Source organism: Perna viridis, chromosome 6 (assembly GCF_037379345.1).
Source record: "Perna viridis isolate PV_CMFRI_1.1 ecotype Kerala chromosome 6, ASM3737934v1, whole genome shotgun sequence".
NCBI classification, from domain to species: domain Eukaryota; kingdom Metazoa; phylum Mollusca; class Bivalvia; order Mytilida; family Mytilidae; genus Perna; species Perna viridis.
In genome coordinates, this window is record NC_142450.1 from 29,599,401 (window position 1) to 29,619,216 (window position 19,816).

At 32.5% G+C, this 19,816-nt stretch overlaps 1 protein-coding gene across 2 annotated transcripts; it reads left to right on the plus strand.

The window, feature by feature from the left end:
• Positions 1–1,057: 1,057 nt before the first annotated feature.
• Positions 1,058–19,516, plus strand: LOC148614464 (high affinity choline transporter 1-like). Of its 2 annotated transcripts, XM_088588553.1 has the most exons (8): positions 1,058–1,191; positions 3,374–3,481; positions 6,085–6,240; positions 9,317–9,465; positions 10,020–10,172; positions 10,474–10,603; positions 17,056–17,285; positions 18,578–19,516. In XM_088588553.1, the coding sequence occupies exons 1-8, from the start codon at positions 1,164–1,166 to the stop codon at positions 19,079–19,081; spliced, it is 1,458 nt and encodes a 485-aa protein (XP_088444679.1). In that variant the 5' UTR covers positions 1,058–1,163; the 3' UTR covers positions 19,082–19,516. The 2 variants fall into 2 exon arrangements, 1 of the variants encoding a protein (XP_088444679.1); XR_015923664.1 differs by lacking the exons at positions 1,058–1,191; positions 3,374–3,481; positions 6,085–6,240; ... (2 more) ...; positions 10,474–10,603; positions 18,578–19,516 and adding exons at positions 13,159–13,485; positions 14,489–15,041 and having other exon boundaries at positions 17,056–17,193.
• The last annotated feature ends 300 nt before the right edge of the window (positions 19,517–19,816 follow it).

A 19,816-nucleotide genomic window follows, 5' to 3' on the forward strand; every position in this document is an offset into this window, starting at 1 on the left:
CAATCTACGAAAAATTATATCTACGAAAAAAAGTTATTGCAGGATACAATGAAAGTTACATATAACCATGTACCTTTATTTTCATTATTGGTCATATCTTTTTAGCGGTAAAGCTTGAATATTTCGTTTTTTTTCACAAAGCATATAAATGTAAATGCACAGTTTTCTTTCAATTCTCCTTCTATTCTCAAGAAAAAAGTTTTGCTGTAAACAGGGACTCTTATCAATATTCACTTCGGCGGTATAAGGGAATTCCAACGCCTTTGTGGTCTCATCGCTGTTGTTCTTTCTTCTGAAATAAGATTTGCTTTTTAATTTTTTCAAATATTTAAATTAAACGAATATGTAACTTGAAAATCTACGTTATTTAACTTCTTATAAGTTTCGAATGGAAACACTCTCTGAAATTCGCAATACTACAACGTTTATCGGTGTCAATAATTGGGACAATTTAAATACATCAAAATTCACTTACATAATGTGAAGGAGAAACAGAAAACAAAAACAAAGATGATGTAGCGAGCAGACTGAAAGAATAACATATGAAACTGAAGATAATGGAAAAAGACGTAACACAAGAAAAAACTAAAACACTTGCAAAATGAACACTCACACGAAAACTGACATCGGCTGTTCCGGAATGGTAATCATACCATGCTTTGCCAGCACACCCGCCATACTGCAAGTAAATGCCTTATTTATACTTCCAAAATAATAGGTTTGTTTAATTTATAAAACGATCTTCATGCTTGTCGTCGTTTTCAATGATGACATGAAATGAGGTGTGCGGGCCCTTAATGTTGCAATATCAAATTAGTGATGTCCATTAATACATGGAAGATGCATTATTTTGATAATGCATTTGTGCTGCTTTAAGAATTGACATTTAATGTATATATTCATGGCAATTATATTTCTAATATTTCTCATGTTATACAGGTAAAATGTAATCTATGCATATATAATGATGTGTCACATTATAGTTGAAGTTTTGCGGATAGCTGGCTTTCACAAACTACTTTCTGGCAATGTATATTCCAGGACTCGTAACAGTAATTGTCTTCTATATTTTATTTTTGATTCTTGGTTTATGGGCGGCATGGAGGACTCGTAAAACAACAAAGAACAGCGAAGATGTACTGCTTGCGGGTCGAAATATTGGGATGCTTCTGGGCATCTTTACAATGACTGGTTAGTGAACATGCCATTTACATATACAATTGTCTTGTTGGTCTGTATTTGTAACATTATTTAATTGAATAGTAAAAGTTAACATTTAGATAAAACATTTTATTTTGCTTTCACAAACGTTTATGTTATTTATTTATTGAAAAATAAGATTTTCGCATTCTTTTACAATATGAATAAAAAAAAACAGAAGACGCTTAACCTACCGGTGCATCGGGTCCGTGCTCCCAGTTCTTAGTAGAGTCAGAGTTGCTCATTTACTTTGTATGTGTTATTTAATTATTTCTTTGTTGTGTATGTGTGTGTCTATATCCTTTGATTATATTCCTTGATTTCCGATCGATTCTTGGTTCCCTTGATGACAACTTACAAATAAGACGTTGACATTTTTTTACCATGAATGTTGATAACATGTCATCTTAGAGGAAACTGAAACGGGAAGCATCCTTTTGTCACAATGACATGTTTTAAGAAGGTTCATATGACGTATTGGTCGGATAAAATCTGTATTGGACGGCAAAATCTTGCATTGGTGCACTTTTGTATTTTTTACTGTATTAACAGTTTTTGTCATAGTTAGGCTAATATTCGAACGTTAGTTAATGATATTGTTTAATCTAAAAAAGTATGCGAGTCGCCGAGAAAACGTGCATGTAATGAATCAAGTTCTAGCCTTACAATACGTACGTTAGACTGTAGCGTTTCGGTTCGTCCTTATCAAAGTTTACTTTTTTAGTTTATTTTATGTGATGACTTCTAAATAAGATAATGTTTTCACTATTTATGTTTAGCTCTCCTTATAACAGAGATAAAATTATTTTTCACTTAAATTATCCACTCCTCTTGTTTATACACTGCCTGTTCCCAGCCTAGATAATGGAAAGGGGGGTCATATTTATTTGTCTTTAAAGTTTTCGACATTTTACCATAAATCATTATAAGCATATAATTTAGCGGAAATGTCTTGTTATAATAGGTAGCGCAAATAAGTTGTTACGCAAAAGGACGCAAAGCTACAACAACCGGAAATCTCCGATTTAAACCATGCTTGTTTTGCTTCTTTGGTTGAATTGATAGAAAAGATAAATCTATAATCCATGGTCCATGGAGAAATTACCCAAATATAGAGAAAGTATATAGAAGAAAAACATATTGTAAATAGCACGTAATCATTTCGTCATAATTGGAAATGTGTGTCAAATAATTGTCTGACTTGTATATACTTGAAGAAAAAGAGTTGACACAATTATTGTTGACCTATCATAAATCAGCGTTTGGATTTCGAAATTACTTCTAGATTTATAATTATTTTGTTTTGTTACACATGAAATTAACTGCAATTCTAAAGTCTGCATTATTATTTAATTATTTCTTGAATGCTGTGATGATATTGCATTTTCGTGTAAATGACATGATATTATTTACTTCTCTTCGGATGTAGGTAACTTGAATTTTAAATTTCTGTTCTAATGTATATGTCGTACCCCTAATGGAAAGTGATGATGACTATAAATGAAATCAAATATGCGACATAAATAATAGAAAACAAAATCGATGTATTTGTCGGAGTTATTTGCATGTATCAACCAACTACAGTTGCACTTAAAAAGATTTGTAATTTTACTGTTTAACAAAAAGTAAAAATCTGTCAAATCATAACATGATTCTTTATAAAACTATAAATACTGGGAGCTAGCTCATTGCTTCAAGTTGACTTCATTTCTAAAAATGTACGTTTCATGATCTCCCCTTTCAGCCATCATCCAAATTATCTTTCTTTATGCACATCTACATCCGATGCCCGACCGGGCATAAAAATTATACAAAATGTTAGGCGTATTAGGAGAAGTTGCCCTTACATTACATGTGGAATTACGGACATCTACACAAGTATGTATTATACGAAGGTATAATAACATTACGGTATTTGCAGTAGAATTAGAAATACCAAACCTGTTAAAGGTTAAATCCGTTGAACAAAAACCAAAGGAATATGAAGTACAAAGCAAAAACAAACGGCAATTTCCCAACTGAAAATCAGGTATAGACTCAGTGTGCTTCGGAACCAGAATGATATTACACTGTAAATTTCTAAAGACTGTGTATACTTTAATATTGTCCATTACTAGACTAGCTGATAACTTTTTAGATAGGTTTATTTTGTCTTCAATTGTTTCTGTTTTAGCAACTTGGGTTGAAGGAGGTTTTATCAACGGAACAGCAGAAGCCCTGTATGCAAGTGGAGTAGTAGGATCACAGGCACCGATAGCTTATTCTGTCGGCATTGGATTCAGTAGGTCTTAATTCTTATCATATAAATACAATTCGCTTACTTTTTTTCACAGAAAAATGCTCTTTTCTTACTCGTCCTCAAAATACAAGCATAGTATAATTAAGTAATTTTAAAATTTTAAAAAATAATTCAGCAGAAAAGCAAATAACTGAATTCGTGTTTTATTAGGATAGGGATATTTCGCTTAGCAGTTACCATGTAGCAATGAATTAAATTCATAGACGTTGTTTTGGTACACAATCTTTATATATGCTTTGCCTTCAGTCCTTTGTGTGTAATTGGCTAAACCATACCTTAAAAAAACAAAGAAAATTTTTGCGACACTTTCCATTATGACCATTTGATGAAGTGCTCCATAATAATGATGTTTTGAGGTCAAAAACATTACGTAGAAAATAAACTGGGTTAAAAGTGACAAGATTTATATGATTTAAAATCCCAAACTTAATTTTATGGTTGCAGTTTTTCTGGATTATGTAATATTTTAGGTGATAGGATCAAAGTTAAAACGCTTTTTGTATGTTTTCAGATAATTTAGATTCGTCTGTATAATTTTCTTTTTCACAAAAAGGTGTTCTTTTAAATTTTAAAGGAAGACTAGTATCATTCGTCAAAATCCACTATTATCAAAACACATTACATAACAATTATGGCGGACTTGTTAGAAATGTAGCTTAAAAAGTATAATTGCTTGAAGTGCGTGGTTCAAAGTAGATTGAAAAGAATTAGAATTTTAGTATATGTTTATACTATGCTTAAAACTACAACACGTATGGAAATTCTGTAAAAAAAACTTATTGATAAGAGTAATCAAGGGAACCAAGGTTATAGCGGTAATCAAAAGAATGTAATCCAGGGGCAAAGACCAGACATGGAAAACAGACATTCACAACAAAGAATATAAAGTAACTAAAATCATACATACAAAGTAACAAAAGTAAATGAGCAACTCGGACTCCACTAAAAACTGGGAGCATGGACCAAGTGCACCGGTAGGGTAAGCATCCTCTGCTTTTCTAGAAACACCCGCCGAGTTGCTCATGAAAAGTCAAGTCCGGGGTAGACAATCGAGGAAAGGAAAACTATGACCCGTTGAATACATCAGTTTTCATGGTGCTGATGGATACACCATAACGATCCACGAGTTCATTATGACGACCATAATGCTATGTTTGCATGAAGGGATTTAGCCAAGCATTCATCGCGAAATATAGCATTATTTAATAAGGGCGCTTCAATTAGCTTTATTACATTTTTCATACGGTTTATTTTATAAATTATAATGAATAAGTTAAAAAAAAATAATAATTCGCAATTTTAAATTTATTTGTATTCCCGATATTAGGAAGTAACCTACCTTTTTATGTGTCCAACAATAAGATCTGTATTCAAAATTAACGGTTATGCGGTTCTTATTATTGCGTTCGTGAACTTTCTATTGATTAACTTACTAAAATATAAGTACCGAGATCAAGTACGTTGGATATTCGATGTCCGATATTCGACATTCAAACTTTTCAATATCAAACTGAACATCAAACGGTAATTTTACCGTTTGATATTGAAAGTTTGAATGTCGAATAACGAACATCGAATATCCAACGTACTAGATCTTGGTAATATAAGATGCATTTTTAACACAGTTATATAAATTGTGAATGTTCTAAGTAAATGCTTTGAATAAGTAAAAGGTACATGTAGGCATATATTGATAGATTGTTTATTAACGTCTCAACATCAATATAAACATACGATATACATATATAATGAGACAAATACTAATTAGAGAGAAAATTGGGTAGAACTATTATAATATAGATAGGATAAAATGTGACGCTTAAGAACAGACATGTTTAGCCCAAGACCCTCTCTACACTAGATAAGAAAAATGACTTGTCTTAACTGACAGCAATGCAAACGTTTTAATCGTGGCAGTTAATTAATTTTTACCGTACTGTTTGTTGTTTGTGTGAAATTTTCCGTTCCAGAATGTTCTGTTCTTATTTTCTTTTTTATGGATGTTTTACAATTATTTATTTATTTATCATTTAATGTCTTTTATTATGATATGCACTATAAAAATGGCACTGATACATTATTATAACTCGAAGTTTGCTTTCTAGTGTCATTAAATCATAGACAGATTTGTCATCATTGTCTATGATCAGCACTAATCGTGTTCGAATGATTGGAATTTGATCAGATATAAACCAAGTTGTGACTCGAATGCAATCGCGTACTCTTTTATCAAAGGATTTTTCGAACAGGTACCCACTTCCTTTCCTCCGAAGTTTTATTCGCTCAATACAAACATATCTTACAAAAAGTGTTAAAGGTAACTCGATTTCTAGAGTATTTTAATATCATATTCGAAAAAAGTTCGAGTAATTTATTCGATTTTGAATAAAATTACAAACTGAAGTTTTAAAGTGTGGTGATACATACATGTTGAAACGGTTCTGTAGGAGACGTTATAAGGTCTGTACAGATAACAAACCATTTATAAGATTCATAATTTGGATATAATTCAAATCTGAGATATACATATTGCACTTGTTTGGTTACTATATCAGGCATTGATAAATATACTGATTTTGTTTTAGGTGGTTTTTTCTTTGCAAGACGTATGCGAATGAATGGCTACGCTACTATTATAGATCCTTTCCAACAAAGATTCGGTAACATGATGGGTGCAGTCCTGTATATTCCAGCTCTTCTAGGAGATATATTTGTGGTTGCTGCTGTTCTAGGCGCTTTAGGTATCTACATGTATGGCACATGTTGTTGATTAATGTTTGCTGATTTTGATTAGCTGATATCGCAATTTAACAATCTGATAAAGAGGTCTAATTACCGAGGCGTACGCCATGTAATTGTAACTTTTCTTTGGGTTTGTAAATTTTGATAGCAACCTAGTTCAGTCAATAAGTTATTATCAAAGTAGAGTACTCTCTGAAGTAATCTTGCACTCGTATTTATATACATGACCATGTTTAACGATATTTTATGAATGTAAGCTTGTCATGACGGCAACTCACAACCTATTATTTTTCTCGACAAGAAGAAATAACCTTTGAACAAAAGAAATTCAATTTTCTTGTACAGGAGTACAGGACTTACAAACGTATTCGGTTCCGCAAACACGTCTGATTTAGTCAAGTTTTTGCAACATCCTCGACTGCAAAATGAACACAATAATACAATAACAATATCATCCAAACATAACGGAAGTATTATTTAAAGGACGAGGACGCTTACACTACCGGTGCACCTGGTCCATGCTCCCAGTTTTTAGTTAGTCCGAGTTTCTCATCTGCTTTTGTTACTTTGTGTGTATGATTTTAGTTACTTTATGTTCTTTGTGGTGTTTGTCTGTTTTCCATGTCTGGTCTTTGTCCCTGGATTACATTCTTTTGATTACCGCTATAACATTGGTTCCCTCGATTACTCTTAGACAAATTTGTTCGGAATATTTCAAAAACAATTATGATTTCGAACAAAAAGTAAAAAAAAACGTGAAGCTTAACCGAACAACGCAAACAACTTCAGCTTCTTCAATATCATAGCATTTTGTAAGAGTAATCAAGGGAACCACGAATTTAGCGGAAATCAAAAGAATCTAAAACAGGGACATATACCAGACATGGAAAAAAGACAAGCACAACAAAGAACATAAAGTAACTAAAATAATACTTACAAATTAAATGAGCAACTCGGACGCCACTAAAACTGGGAGCATGAACTAGGTGCACCGGTAGGTTAAGCGTCCTCTGCTTTTGTTTTTAAACACTGACCGAGTTGCTCATGAAAATTCAAGTCTGGGGTAGACACGAGAGGAAAGAGAAAACTATGACACTCTGAACAAATCAGTTTTGATGGTGCAGATGGATACACCGTAACGTAAAATATTTAAAAATAACGGAAGCGACAGTTAATTTCCAGTTTTCAAATCAACGAACAAAACCTTTATCAAAGGAGAATAACCCAAGCACATTCTTGGTTTATTATGAATATATTATAACAAAGGTTAAGCTGATAAACCCTTGATTGGGACTGGTGAAATTAATGTATCGACAGAGAAGCGTTCGACAACAAAATCTATGAACGTGCATGTTAATTAGTAGTTATAACTGTAAAAGTGTGTTTTAGACGACAATACCAAATAAACTATATCATATTCACAAGCATTATTATGATTTTTGATGTTTCCGCGAATACACAATAACTTCCATAGAAATAAAAAAAAATACGGATATTACACGTACCGTCAGAGTAGACTAAAAACTAATTGACATAGAAGAAATAGATATTATTCACTTTGCATGTCCGTCTGTCTTACATAAATAAAATTATCAAAAATACACCTTTGTGAAATTAAAACTTTTTGTTTTGTCAGTATTGTGCATCGTAACATATGGATAGGCATTATCAGCATATATTAAACATACGTATGTCTTATGGGAGAAACTGAGCACGGTTCTGAGTTGTACAAATATATAAGCTTCTGTGGTGTCTAATTTTGTGTGAAATACAAAGATCGACCCTAGAGCTGATAAGAAAAAAAAACAACACGAGCTAGAAATGCACATGCAAAACCAACTATATTGTATGCTAAATATTAAACTGACAATCAATCAATTACGAGCCAAAATTATGTTTTATATTGACGATTATTGTAAAAGTAATCAAGGGAACCAAGATTCTAGCGGAAGTCAAAAGAATGTAATTCAGGGACAAAGACAAGACATGGAAACCAGACAAATACAAGAACATAAACTTAATTAATACATACAAAGTAACAAAAGTAAATGAGCAACTCGGGCTCAACTAAAAACTGGGAGCATGGACCAGGTGCACCGGTAAGGTAAACGTCCTCTGCTTTTCTAAAAACAAACGCAGAGCTGCTCATTAAAGTTCTAGTCCAGGTAGACGAAAGAGGAAAGGAAAACTATGACACTTTGAACAAATCAGTTTTGATGGTGCAGATGGATACACCGTAACGATACACGAGTTCATGATGACGATCATAAAACTTTTGTAGTGGTGACTTCAAATTTGTAGCAACATAACTCTGTTCCAGAAGCCTACTTGTTAGAAGTCTAGCGCGATATGGTTCCTTTTTGTTTATAACAACAGATATTGATTCAACATCTAAACAGTTTTCTATCGAAGAATTTGTCCCGCATATCTATTTACTTCTTCTGGGCCGAACATTTACGAATATGAACCCTGCATCGTAGGATCTACTAGTTACACACATCTAAACCCTAAAAAATTCATAGAACAAACATAAACTATTTTGTCCGATATTTGGAATTTAGACACCTTTCTGGGACTAAATTGGATATTTCGTAAAAGTGAATACGTCATTGCAGGATGTTTTCCGATTCCTAAGTCTTGAGTTGACTTCACAATATTGCAGGACTTTTTTGTGAAATGGGACACCTTTATGGAACCGAATATGAATCTGAGTCTTACACGCTTCCAATATCAACATTTTCATTGTTTGTGTTTCTAAACCCAAACAAATGAATTTATATGTATTTTACTATGTATTGTCAAAGGTGAGAACATGCATACCTTAGTCGTAAATAATGAAGTATTATAAAAGTTGCGCAGAAAATAAATTTATTCAGAAAAGGAAACTTCGATTGCGCACTTGTCAATTAAGAAATAAAATTGGTTATGTAAGTTGAACTTTAGTGGCAACACTTCAGTAACTGTTCAATAAGAAGTCAGGCCACGACTCAACAAAACTATTCCCAGAATATTATAAAATTTGTTCAGGTGTCGAATCCTGCTACTTTTTTATTTTTATTTGTTCGTTAATTTTAGGTTCTACATTATCTGTGATACTCCAGGTTGACTATGATATATCAGTCATTGTTGCTGCCTGTGTTGCCGTGGCCTATACATTCTTCGGTGGGCTTTATTCTGTAGCCTATACAGATGTCCTACAACTTATTTTTATGTTTCTGGGAATAGTAAGTTAGATATGATTTTAAGTGTTGTCTTTGAGGGACAGCTATGTGTACACTAATCGTGACTTTGTTATGGGCGATGTCTCGAACTTAGGTAATATGCGAGACTTTCTATGACATACACTGTCATCGCCGTTCAAAGACTTATTATTATAATTATTATTATTATTATTATTTTTTTTTTTTTATTTCTATTTTTTATTTACTTATTTTGTGTGTGTGTGTGTTTCGCCTTGTTTCTATTATTACAATTTTTACGTGCAATCTATTTGTTTTCTGTTTGCTACATTGAGCATGTAGATTTACTTTGTTTCCAGCGTCCAAATCAGGACATGTGCCTGGATTAAAATTATCGATATTGATTTATCATCATTTCAATTAGGAAAAAAATTCTTAATAACCAGAAGATTGTCCCATCACGAAACATTGTGGATCATATAAATGGTACATCGAGATTTAAGTTATACTGTAATAAGTAACAATGCACCATACTTATAAAAAATCGAGTAATGCAATTCAGTACAACGATCAATTTCAAGGATCTTTCTTTTCTCTAGTGGTTAGTTATACCATTTGCTATAACTAATAATGCAGTTGGGGATTTAGGGGCAAACCATACAGAAGTATGGGTTGGAGAACTCGACCCAACTACATCAGGTGTTTATATAGACGGCTGGTTACAGATGATACTGGGAAGTATACCATGGCAGGTAATATTATATCTACTGATTCCATAATTTTACGACGAGTTAATTGTCTTGTATGAAAATGCAGAAAAAAATATATTTACGAAATGACTTGGGTGACAACAGACTCCGCTACAAACAAATTATAGATCACCATTTTGCATGAATAATTTTTTTTTCCTTTACTTCTTCAACCATTTCAAACTTTTAATGTAGAAAATATACATTAAAGTGTGTTAATCATATACAACCAATATCATAAGATTTTTTTTTTCAAACACGCACTCCTTTGATCCATGTACTTAGTTTTTCCTGTTCTAAATAGGTATACTTCCAGCGAGTGCTAGCAGCAAAGTCAGCACGAACTGCTGAGATCCTGTCATACTTAGGAGTAATCGGATGTTTCATTGTTGTCGTACCTTCCTTCTTGGTTGGAATAATTGCAACGCAAACAGGTAGAGTAAACACAGCACCAGTCTTGGAATCTTTGTGGTGCTTCAATTGCCCGCCATTTCAGTGACCTCCGACCTCTTGACGTACTCTGTAACGGGTAGGCTGACTGGTTCTGTCACGTTATTATTATAAGATTAAACTATGCAAAATATTCAATTCTACAGTAACGAAAGTGTTATATTTGTATAATTTAGCTTCTCCCTTGTTCATCGTGTCCTTGTTTTCCTTTCCTTTCTTCTACCCAAGGCGTGACATTTTATGAGAAACTCGGTTGGTATTTCTAGAAAAGCAGAGTACGCCTAACCTACATGTGCACTTGGTTTATGGTACTATCCGGGTTCTAATTTCATTTTGTTTCTTTGTTCGAGTTTTTGTTTTGTTTTGTTTTGTATTATTATTGTTGTATTTTTCTTTTTTTTTTTTGTTATTTCATGTTATTTATTGTGTGTGTTTATTTTCCCTATATGCCTAGCCTATATCCTTGGAAGCATTCTTATTATGACCGTCCAAATCCTGATTCCTTTCATTTCCTTTTCAGACCACATAAATATATTTGTGTAGTAGATGTATGTCATTTTTTCAATCTATCGAAAAATAAATACATTTGACAGTGTTTGGTCAAAATTCTTTGTTTGGTTCAAACAAACTTATTATGAATATTTTTATTTTAATTGTAGTACAACACAGATCATTAATTCTTTGTAATTTTCACTTCTGAATTGGAAATTAACATACAGAAAATTGAATCTTTCTATTACCGCAACCTTCGATAGTTGGTCATCGACTAATATGATGAAGATGAAACCTTTTAACGCTCCCGAAGAAACATTAATTAAAAACAACTTTGATAATTTTTGTCAGCTCTGATTTGATATATTATACTTATAACCTTCAAATATGGTAAATTGTTCAATGATATATGCCCTAAAGCACTATACTAATTGTCATGGTCTGATATGTCTATATTGGCCGAAAGTCCGGCATTCATAAGGAATTATCGGTTTTCATGGTCCGAAATGTCTTTGGGTAGAATTGTCTAGCACTGGTAAACTATATGGTTCGTATAATTTGCGAAACGTCTGAAAAGATTTCTTTTATTCAATTTAGTTTCGCTTCATTCTGTTTCGACTTGTATAGTTCAATTATTTTTTTATTACGATTTGATTCATTTTATCAGATTGTTTCGTTGAACGATTCTTTCTTTTATCGGTTATTTCCGTTTTTGTTTCGCAATTTTCATGACCCGAGAATTATGGGTGATATTGATTACGTAATTTTCGTAAACATCTGGGCGCCATACTGCAGACTATTATGGACAACCCTATCTTGGAAAAGCTATGATTCCATTTGTATTTAATTATCGAAACTAGTGAATATTTTCCGAGACTGGTTTGGCTCTCAATCGCATATATACAAGTATGCGCAAATGAAGCTGCCATTATGCTGTTTTACAGCTCCTGAAAATTAAGGTACAAACCGGATATTGATGCTTTTTCTTGCTATAAGTATGATAATACAACCATAAACGCTCCGGAAGTGATGTGTGACAAGTACTAATAAAAGTATGGTTCATGTGTATATATATTTTGATTCAACAGACTATTTTTTTAACTGATAGACTAAAGGAGAATACCATGTTGTTATGCAAGTCATAAATAACAAATCTGTCAATTGTTCATTAAATTGTATTACAAAATATTTCATTAATTCTTAATTCTTATTAATTTATTGCAATTAATGATTTGGGAATTTGAATTTCCCACTTCTATATGTTCCACAATGATCAATTTAGCTGTGACGTCACCAACTCGGTTTTTGAAGAGAAAGTAAATCGGTAATTTGTTACCGTGTCTAGAGCAAATGTAAATGTAAAACCTTTCTTTTTATAATTTCGAGCCGAAATACGCATACGAAAAGATATGAGCACAAAGTGAAACGAAATGTCGGAGAGCATCGACGGCATTTGTAGCTGTCATGAATGTAAATAAATCGCTTATTCCGAAGAAGGTTCGTGTTGCCGCGCCGGTCAAACAAACATTTTGAACATTTGTGCAATTAAAACCTTAACAACACGGCATGTTTTGATAAATAGAAAAAAAACAAAAAAAGTATGTCATGAAGATTCTTTATTTACATATTGATCTGTATTATGATTTCAGTACCAAACCGACTTCGTTACGAATCACAGTTTATGGCTAGAATATATAAAGTCACTCCCAAACAACATTTGGTATAATAATATACAAACATCTTCAGATATTTGGATGATATGGTTTTAAAAAACGACGACTTCAATATTAATACTAAAGATATATATCCCGTAGAACTCTCTTTGAATAAAGCAAATACTGGTAATACAGAACGTCAGTTTCTTAATCTTGGTATTCGTACCAATAATGGTAACTTGAAATTAAAATTTACGATGAAAGGGTGATTTCTCATTCCCTGTTGTTTACTATCCGTTTTAGATGGTATTTACATATCTGTATCACAATTGGTTCTATTTGTTCGTATTTGTTACAATAAGTTGGATTCTTTATATCAGGCAGAAACCTACCCGAGTTAAATTATCTCCCATTTCATTGCGATTTTCGTCTGTCGTGATAGAAAATGGCTGCGTTAGGCCGTTTTGGTTCTGGTATGGAAAATGATCGATTATGAAAGACATTCACGTGTTGATAATGTATGACTGGTGGACATTGCTTTCTACATGTATGGTGAACAGGAAACGACAAGTGTAGATCGTGCCGTTTTCTTGACAGATTTGTAAAACGATGATTTCTTTGGATGGATAAGTTGTAAAAAATTCTTATATTGTTGGTAAACTGTTGTGCCCTGATGATATTTCGTGGTTTAAAATGGGATCATGCATTTTAATTTTATGGTAAGTGTTTCTAGTTTCCTAAAAAGTAAAAATTATTTTCCTCCGAAGTCGCATATAGAAGTGATCACCTCAAACTTAAAAATTTTCTTGAAGACACAACACACATGCATTATTAAATAAACAAAAAAGGGTCAAAGGTTGTAATGTAGAACGTACATGTACTGTCCTATAGCTTCATTTTTTATTTTAATCGTCGTACGGCAATCGTATCATAAAATCATTCAAGATTAGAGTAGAATATGGTAATACCTAATGGAAGGATTCTTACATACTCACAAGATGACAAGTTACGATTTTGCCATTTTTGGAATAGGTTCTATGCAAATTTCATGCTAAGACGCTATATATATGTTGTATTCCGAGCACATGACAATCAGAAGGCTAGTTAAAATTCGTCATAAGGTTTTGTTATAGGCACCATGATTATAAGTGAAGAAGGGCCAGATCGTATGGTCTTTTTGAAAAAAGAGTTCCATATTCTGCGATTTTTAACTCATCCATTCATTGAAAAAAATTATAATCTGACATCAAATACAAGTATACACCCCTTTCCCGCAGGATAAAAATGGTCGATGTCTTTATTAGTAAACTAAATATATTATTTAAAAGTTTAATTTTGAACTAGCATTTTTTCTTAAAGTGCATCAACATACATGTAGCACAGGCATTTCTTTCTACCAATGATTTGGCTGTATTATCCACATATACCCTTTGAAGATTTTTTCCCAGGGTACATGTACAAATGTACGTGTGGATAGTGATAGAAACAAGGGCATGCGTCGCGTACCTATAATTTATTCATTATTTAACAAATATGATGGGCAATTATCTTGGTAGCATTTATATGTAGCTATACTTGTACTTGTACATGTAAGTATTCATGACATATACACATATATATTTATAGTAACTGTTAACTATTTTAACTAATTATACATACATGTGTATACTATTGTTATAAATACAGTCAGTGTTACTATATAATGCAGTTGTTATTTTACAGGGAAAGTACAGAATAGTGTTATAGAACAGCTTATGTCCGACTGGATCAACATGTGTTTTTACCTAGATGAACAGCAATAGAAGGAACACATTTATCAAATATGAGAAGAAGTCAAGAACTGTATAGAACAAAAAATGTTTTAAAAAAACGAAATAAATTTAATATTTATTTATGACACTGTTACTACTATGATTCCTGTTATGATACTGGTTAATATTAACCAAAGGAAAAATTCAGAGTTGTATCAAACTTGAATGTTGTGTTAATGCTTGTCTAAATTGTTGAGGGTTCTACCTTTACGGTCGTGTCAAACTGTAACCCAGGAAGCTTTACATTCCATGTTGAATTAGAATTGGTTAATATTAGGTTGCATCATAATTGTAAAAAGGATGAAACTTACAGAAATTTTATTATAGTATTTATACTTGTACATAGATAGATTCAATAATTTTGATGAGAAAGAGGTGTGAGATGGATGCTTTCAGCTTTACGAAAAGATTCAAACACCAGATTAGGTTGATCTTAATAAAACTTTATAACAGGGTAAAGAAAGGTTTGTATTGATTTCGGGATTTTGTAGGAATGTCGCATAGTCCTCTGACCAACCAAAATTATGTCACTCAGCACAAACACAGATACCTTAGACTCAAATTTTCAGATTTTCGCGAATAAAACTCTGAGTAAATAGAGTGAAAGTGTACTCAAGTAATATTTGATTAAATATCACTGAAAGATGTGTAATTGTATGAAATCACTTTCGGTATAAACCATGCCACTTTTCCGACATACACGTACATGTAACCTTGAACTTAATTGTTGACAAGTTTATTGACGTGATTATACAGGTAAATTTAGGTAAATGTGTGTCATGTGTACATCGGCAAGCCTTCGATGTCCCGACTCACTTAAATTTTTGTTTCTATAATAATTACAGCTAGAAAAAATCCCAAATTTAGCATGTTGGTAGATACACATTTGTCGGATTTTGTATTGTTTTCCTGATTTTTTTGTGATGAAACACAAAGCGTGATCCAATTTTGATTAAACGTACCCCCACTCAAAATCATTTCAAATAAGATCAAGGCTTTATCTTAGTATTATTTGACACTGTTTTTGTTGATAATTTAATGTTTACTAATAATATTGCTAACTTAAATTGAAAACTTTTTTTGTCTAAAAGTAACTTTAAAGGTCATTAGCAACGACAATAAACAACAGGATTCACTTTTCCGCCAAAACTAAACGAGAGCACGAGTTCCATTGTTCTCTTCGCGGTAGGTTTCTGCCTGATATAACCGAAAAATTGCTTTATCAAGGTTTTTGATTTCGCAAGCTCGCCAAAACATTCACAATTTTTTTCAACCGAAACAAGGAACTCGTTCTCAAATAAAGATACACTTGTAACCGATTTCCACGTGCAGGTGTCCCGGCCCCCATCCTATATTTTAAAGCCTCGATCTTATTTAAATTGATTTTGAGTGGGGGTACGTTTAATCAAAATTGGATCACGCTTTGTGTTTCATCACAAAAAATCAGGAAACAATACAAAATCCGTCAAATGTGCATCTACCAACATTCCAAATTTGGGATTTTTTCTAGCTGTAATTATTATAGAAGAAAAATTTTAAGTGAGTCGGGACATCGAAGGCTTGCCAATGTACACATGCCATAATCTTCACACAGCACGGAAAGTTCAATACTCACCGGATTGGTCAACTAAATCGTTGAATAGGCTAATTCGTAAGGGGTACAGTTATATTGTTGTCAAATAGATAAAGAAAGCGTTGTTTGGTATTAACATTGAATTGCTCACATGGTCTTTACATAGACACTAACACATTATATTTCAAAAACAGTTTTCAGCATGACATGGGTTGTGCTCTATTTGCATGATTAATGATGTACTGTGGTTCTTAACCCCGCATAGGAACAATTGGGATTTATATTTATACATACGATGAGGGCATAACTTATTGTAGATTTAAACCAGTCTGGAGCTGGTATGTCTGTTCAATGCTAGTAGTTCATTGTTTGTGCATTCGTGTAATGTATAGTTAGTTTCTTTATTTTTGTTTTAACAGGGGACTTAGATCTTTCTGAACTCATTTTAGGTGTGTTTGATCGTGTTATATTTTTCACAGGTGCCAGATTTAAAAGTGGGTGTGACCACGCTAAAGTACTTTAACCCCACCAGAATTTATGCTTCTGTCTCCAAATCAGGAATCTCTTGCTTATATGTATTGTTACGGTTTCTATTTCAGTTTACTTTAATGTCATTGGAATATATGAGGGCAACGTTGTATCTGTATAAAATGTTGTTTCGGGGCCAGCTGCAGCCTGCCCGGTGACTTGAGGTTTCCTAATCATTTATTTAAGATCCATGGATGGCTTGAACAAACATATTTCATTTTATTTGTGTCTATGATTTCTAAGCATTTATAAATGTCATGACCAAAGATTTAATAAAATGGCGCTTCTACATTGCCTATTAAATTGCAGTTTATTGGTTTCCGTATATCATATTCGGTAACACCGCATAACAATAACACGATATGGTCTAATTTTAGATTGGAGCCGAACGTCGTATTACAATGGAAATACAACAAACACGAGGTTATTAAATAGCGATGTTCCAATGGTTCTACCACTAGTAATGGAGCACCTCTGTCCAAAGGTCGTTGCTTTATTCGGTCTTGGTGCAGTGGCGGCTGCTGTAATGTCATCTGTTGATTCACAAGTGTTGTCGGCTAGTGGCATGTTCGCTCGAAACGTCTACAAAAGGCTTCTAAGGAAAAATGTAAGCTTATTCTATAACGAATAGGTGTCATTAAAAGAAATAGTCAGCCAGCTATGAAAACACGTATATTAAATATCAGATCTTGATATTTAATATTATAATATATTTTTTTTTTCAAGTGAAAAAAAAATATCATACATGTACAACCGATGAAGCGTTGTTTTATCTATGGCGATCTAACAATCACGTCATGCCAACCGCTCAAGTAATAAAACTATATTTAGAAAGCGAAGAAGGTGTATTCGCCGTTTCCAATATAATAGGTGTTACATTAGGAAGAAAAAAATATTATTTTGTAAATAAAAAGTGTCAATTCTTTGAATGTATAAAACATAGTGTTTCAATAATCAGTCTGCGACAGAAAAAGGATGTATATAGTTTGATTTTTGTAATAAAGGCCACAAAAATGAGTGTTTTTTTTTGTTTTTTTGTTTTTTTTGTTTTTGTTTTTTTTTTTTTTGTTAGAAGCAAATCTAAACCTAATTAATGAAATGTTCCAATTTTATTACCAATAACTGAATAACCGTCACGCGTGTCACAGTTTTTCTGATGAAAGCTTAGTTGTCGAGTGGTTAAACATGCAAAAACGTTATAAATGTTAATTTTTTAAGTTCTTTGATTTTGCCTACAAGTAATAAGAATTTTTTCTGTTTCACAAGTGGAATGAATGAAGAAATCTACGTTCTATGATTGAAATTAATTCTGAAGCTGATATTTCAATAAGCACAGCATTTAATAGGCGATCTATTCAGAATAACATCGCTAGCGTGGCCTGTTTCCGTTAACCGGGACTTAACGACTTTGAATTATTCTACTTTCGGTTTGTGTGGTGCACCGTTAATAGCGATCTGGTGCGATTAGGACAAACCGTAATGTTAGTGGCAACCGTGGTCAATACTTATTAATAGCACGTCTATAACGACTAAAAATATAATTTCATTTTCGCCAAAGTACGACAGAAATTTCCATGTGACTATATCTTTCTACTAAAGAAAATGGGACTGTGGGGAATTACGAACATGGTATTCAGTATTCTGAGCCATGACATCTATTTGCAATGTGCATCCCATTGCAGAAGAAAAAAAACACGATCGTCTGGAGCAAAACATTCATCATTCAAACAATGACATTATCTTGTTAATTTTACTTCTTTAAATCAACCATTAACGGAAACTCTGTATTGGAGAATATGATGCTTGATATTGTATTGTTTATACAAAATAGATACATCATTTAAACAACTACAAACATAATACATAATTTTCAATAAAAATATTTCTCTTGATTTGTAGGCATCTGAAAGAGAACAAATTTGGACACTACGGATTTCTACATTGGCGTTCGGTGCTATGGCAACGTCTTTATCAATATATGTAAAATCTATTTACGCCTTATGGGTTCTCTGCTCCGATTTAGTCTACGTCATACTTTTTCCTCAACTTACATGCGCAGTTTATTTTGAGAGTACTAATGCATACGGTTCTTTTATTGCGTTCATAGTTGCCATACTTTTACGACTTGCAGGAGGGGAAATAACTCTTGGATTGGACCCACTTATACGATATCCATGGCATTATATTAATAGCAAAGGAAATATGGTGCAGTTGTTTCCATATAAAACACTGACTATGTTGGTTTCACTAACATGCCTATTCTGCTTTTCCTGGTTGACTAATTATTTATTTAAGAACGATATACTTCCAACAAAGTTTGACATTCTTCGGTCACAAAAACGTTCTGAAAATCGTTCCAGAATGTATTCAGGATCTAAACCTGTCTTATCGACGCATTTATAGATACACATTGGTACACTATTTACATATAATAACCTGGAATGTTGTCTAGAATTGTATTTGTTGTTATGATTTGTTTCTTTGTTCTAATATTTATCTTTTGTAAAAGGAAAAAAAAAACGAATATTCCCATATAAGTCAAACTGTTAATCGGAACCAAGACATTTGCATATATGTGACATTACTTTTTATTTTATTTTTATATGTAAACATAGCGATTTTTTTTACAATAAAAGGACATGAAATATGCAAATGCTATTTACTTCGTCTCCCTTCTTTACTTTGGAAGGGGTGTGGTAGATAAATATACGTTTCCGAATATTTTGGTGTATACTTTTAAAAATGAAATAGCACTTCGAAGAATTTATCATGAAAATAATTGACATTTTACTATTTCATGGAATACAACATTAAGCACAGTGCTCAATTGGGTTATAAAAATAAACATTTGTTTTATTCTAAAATACTCTTAAGTCTCCTGTTATGTTTATAGGTATTTTAAAAATATTATAAGTATATAATATAAGTAAAAGTATATTTAGATAAAATAAATATTTGGAAACATTCACATAAAAGCCTTTCGTATTTGTGAAGTTTGTCAGCTTTCTGTAATTATCTTATGTTTGGATATACTGGGTCTCTGTGTTTTCTTTCTTTTTTCTTTTTTTTCTTATTAATTTCATAAAAGTGATATTGATCATCACAAAATTCAGGATAAAAACGGCAATGAAATGCATT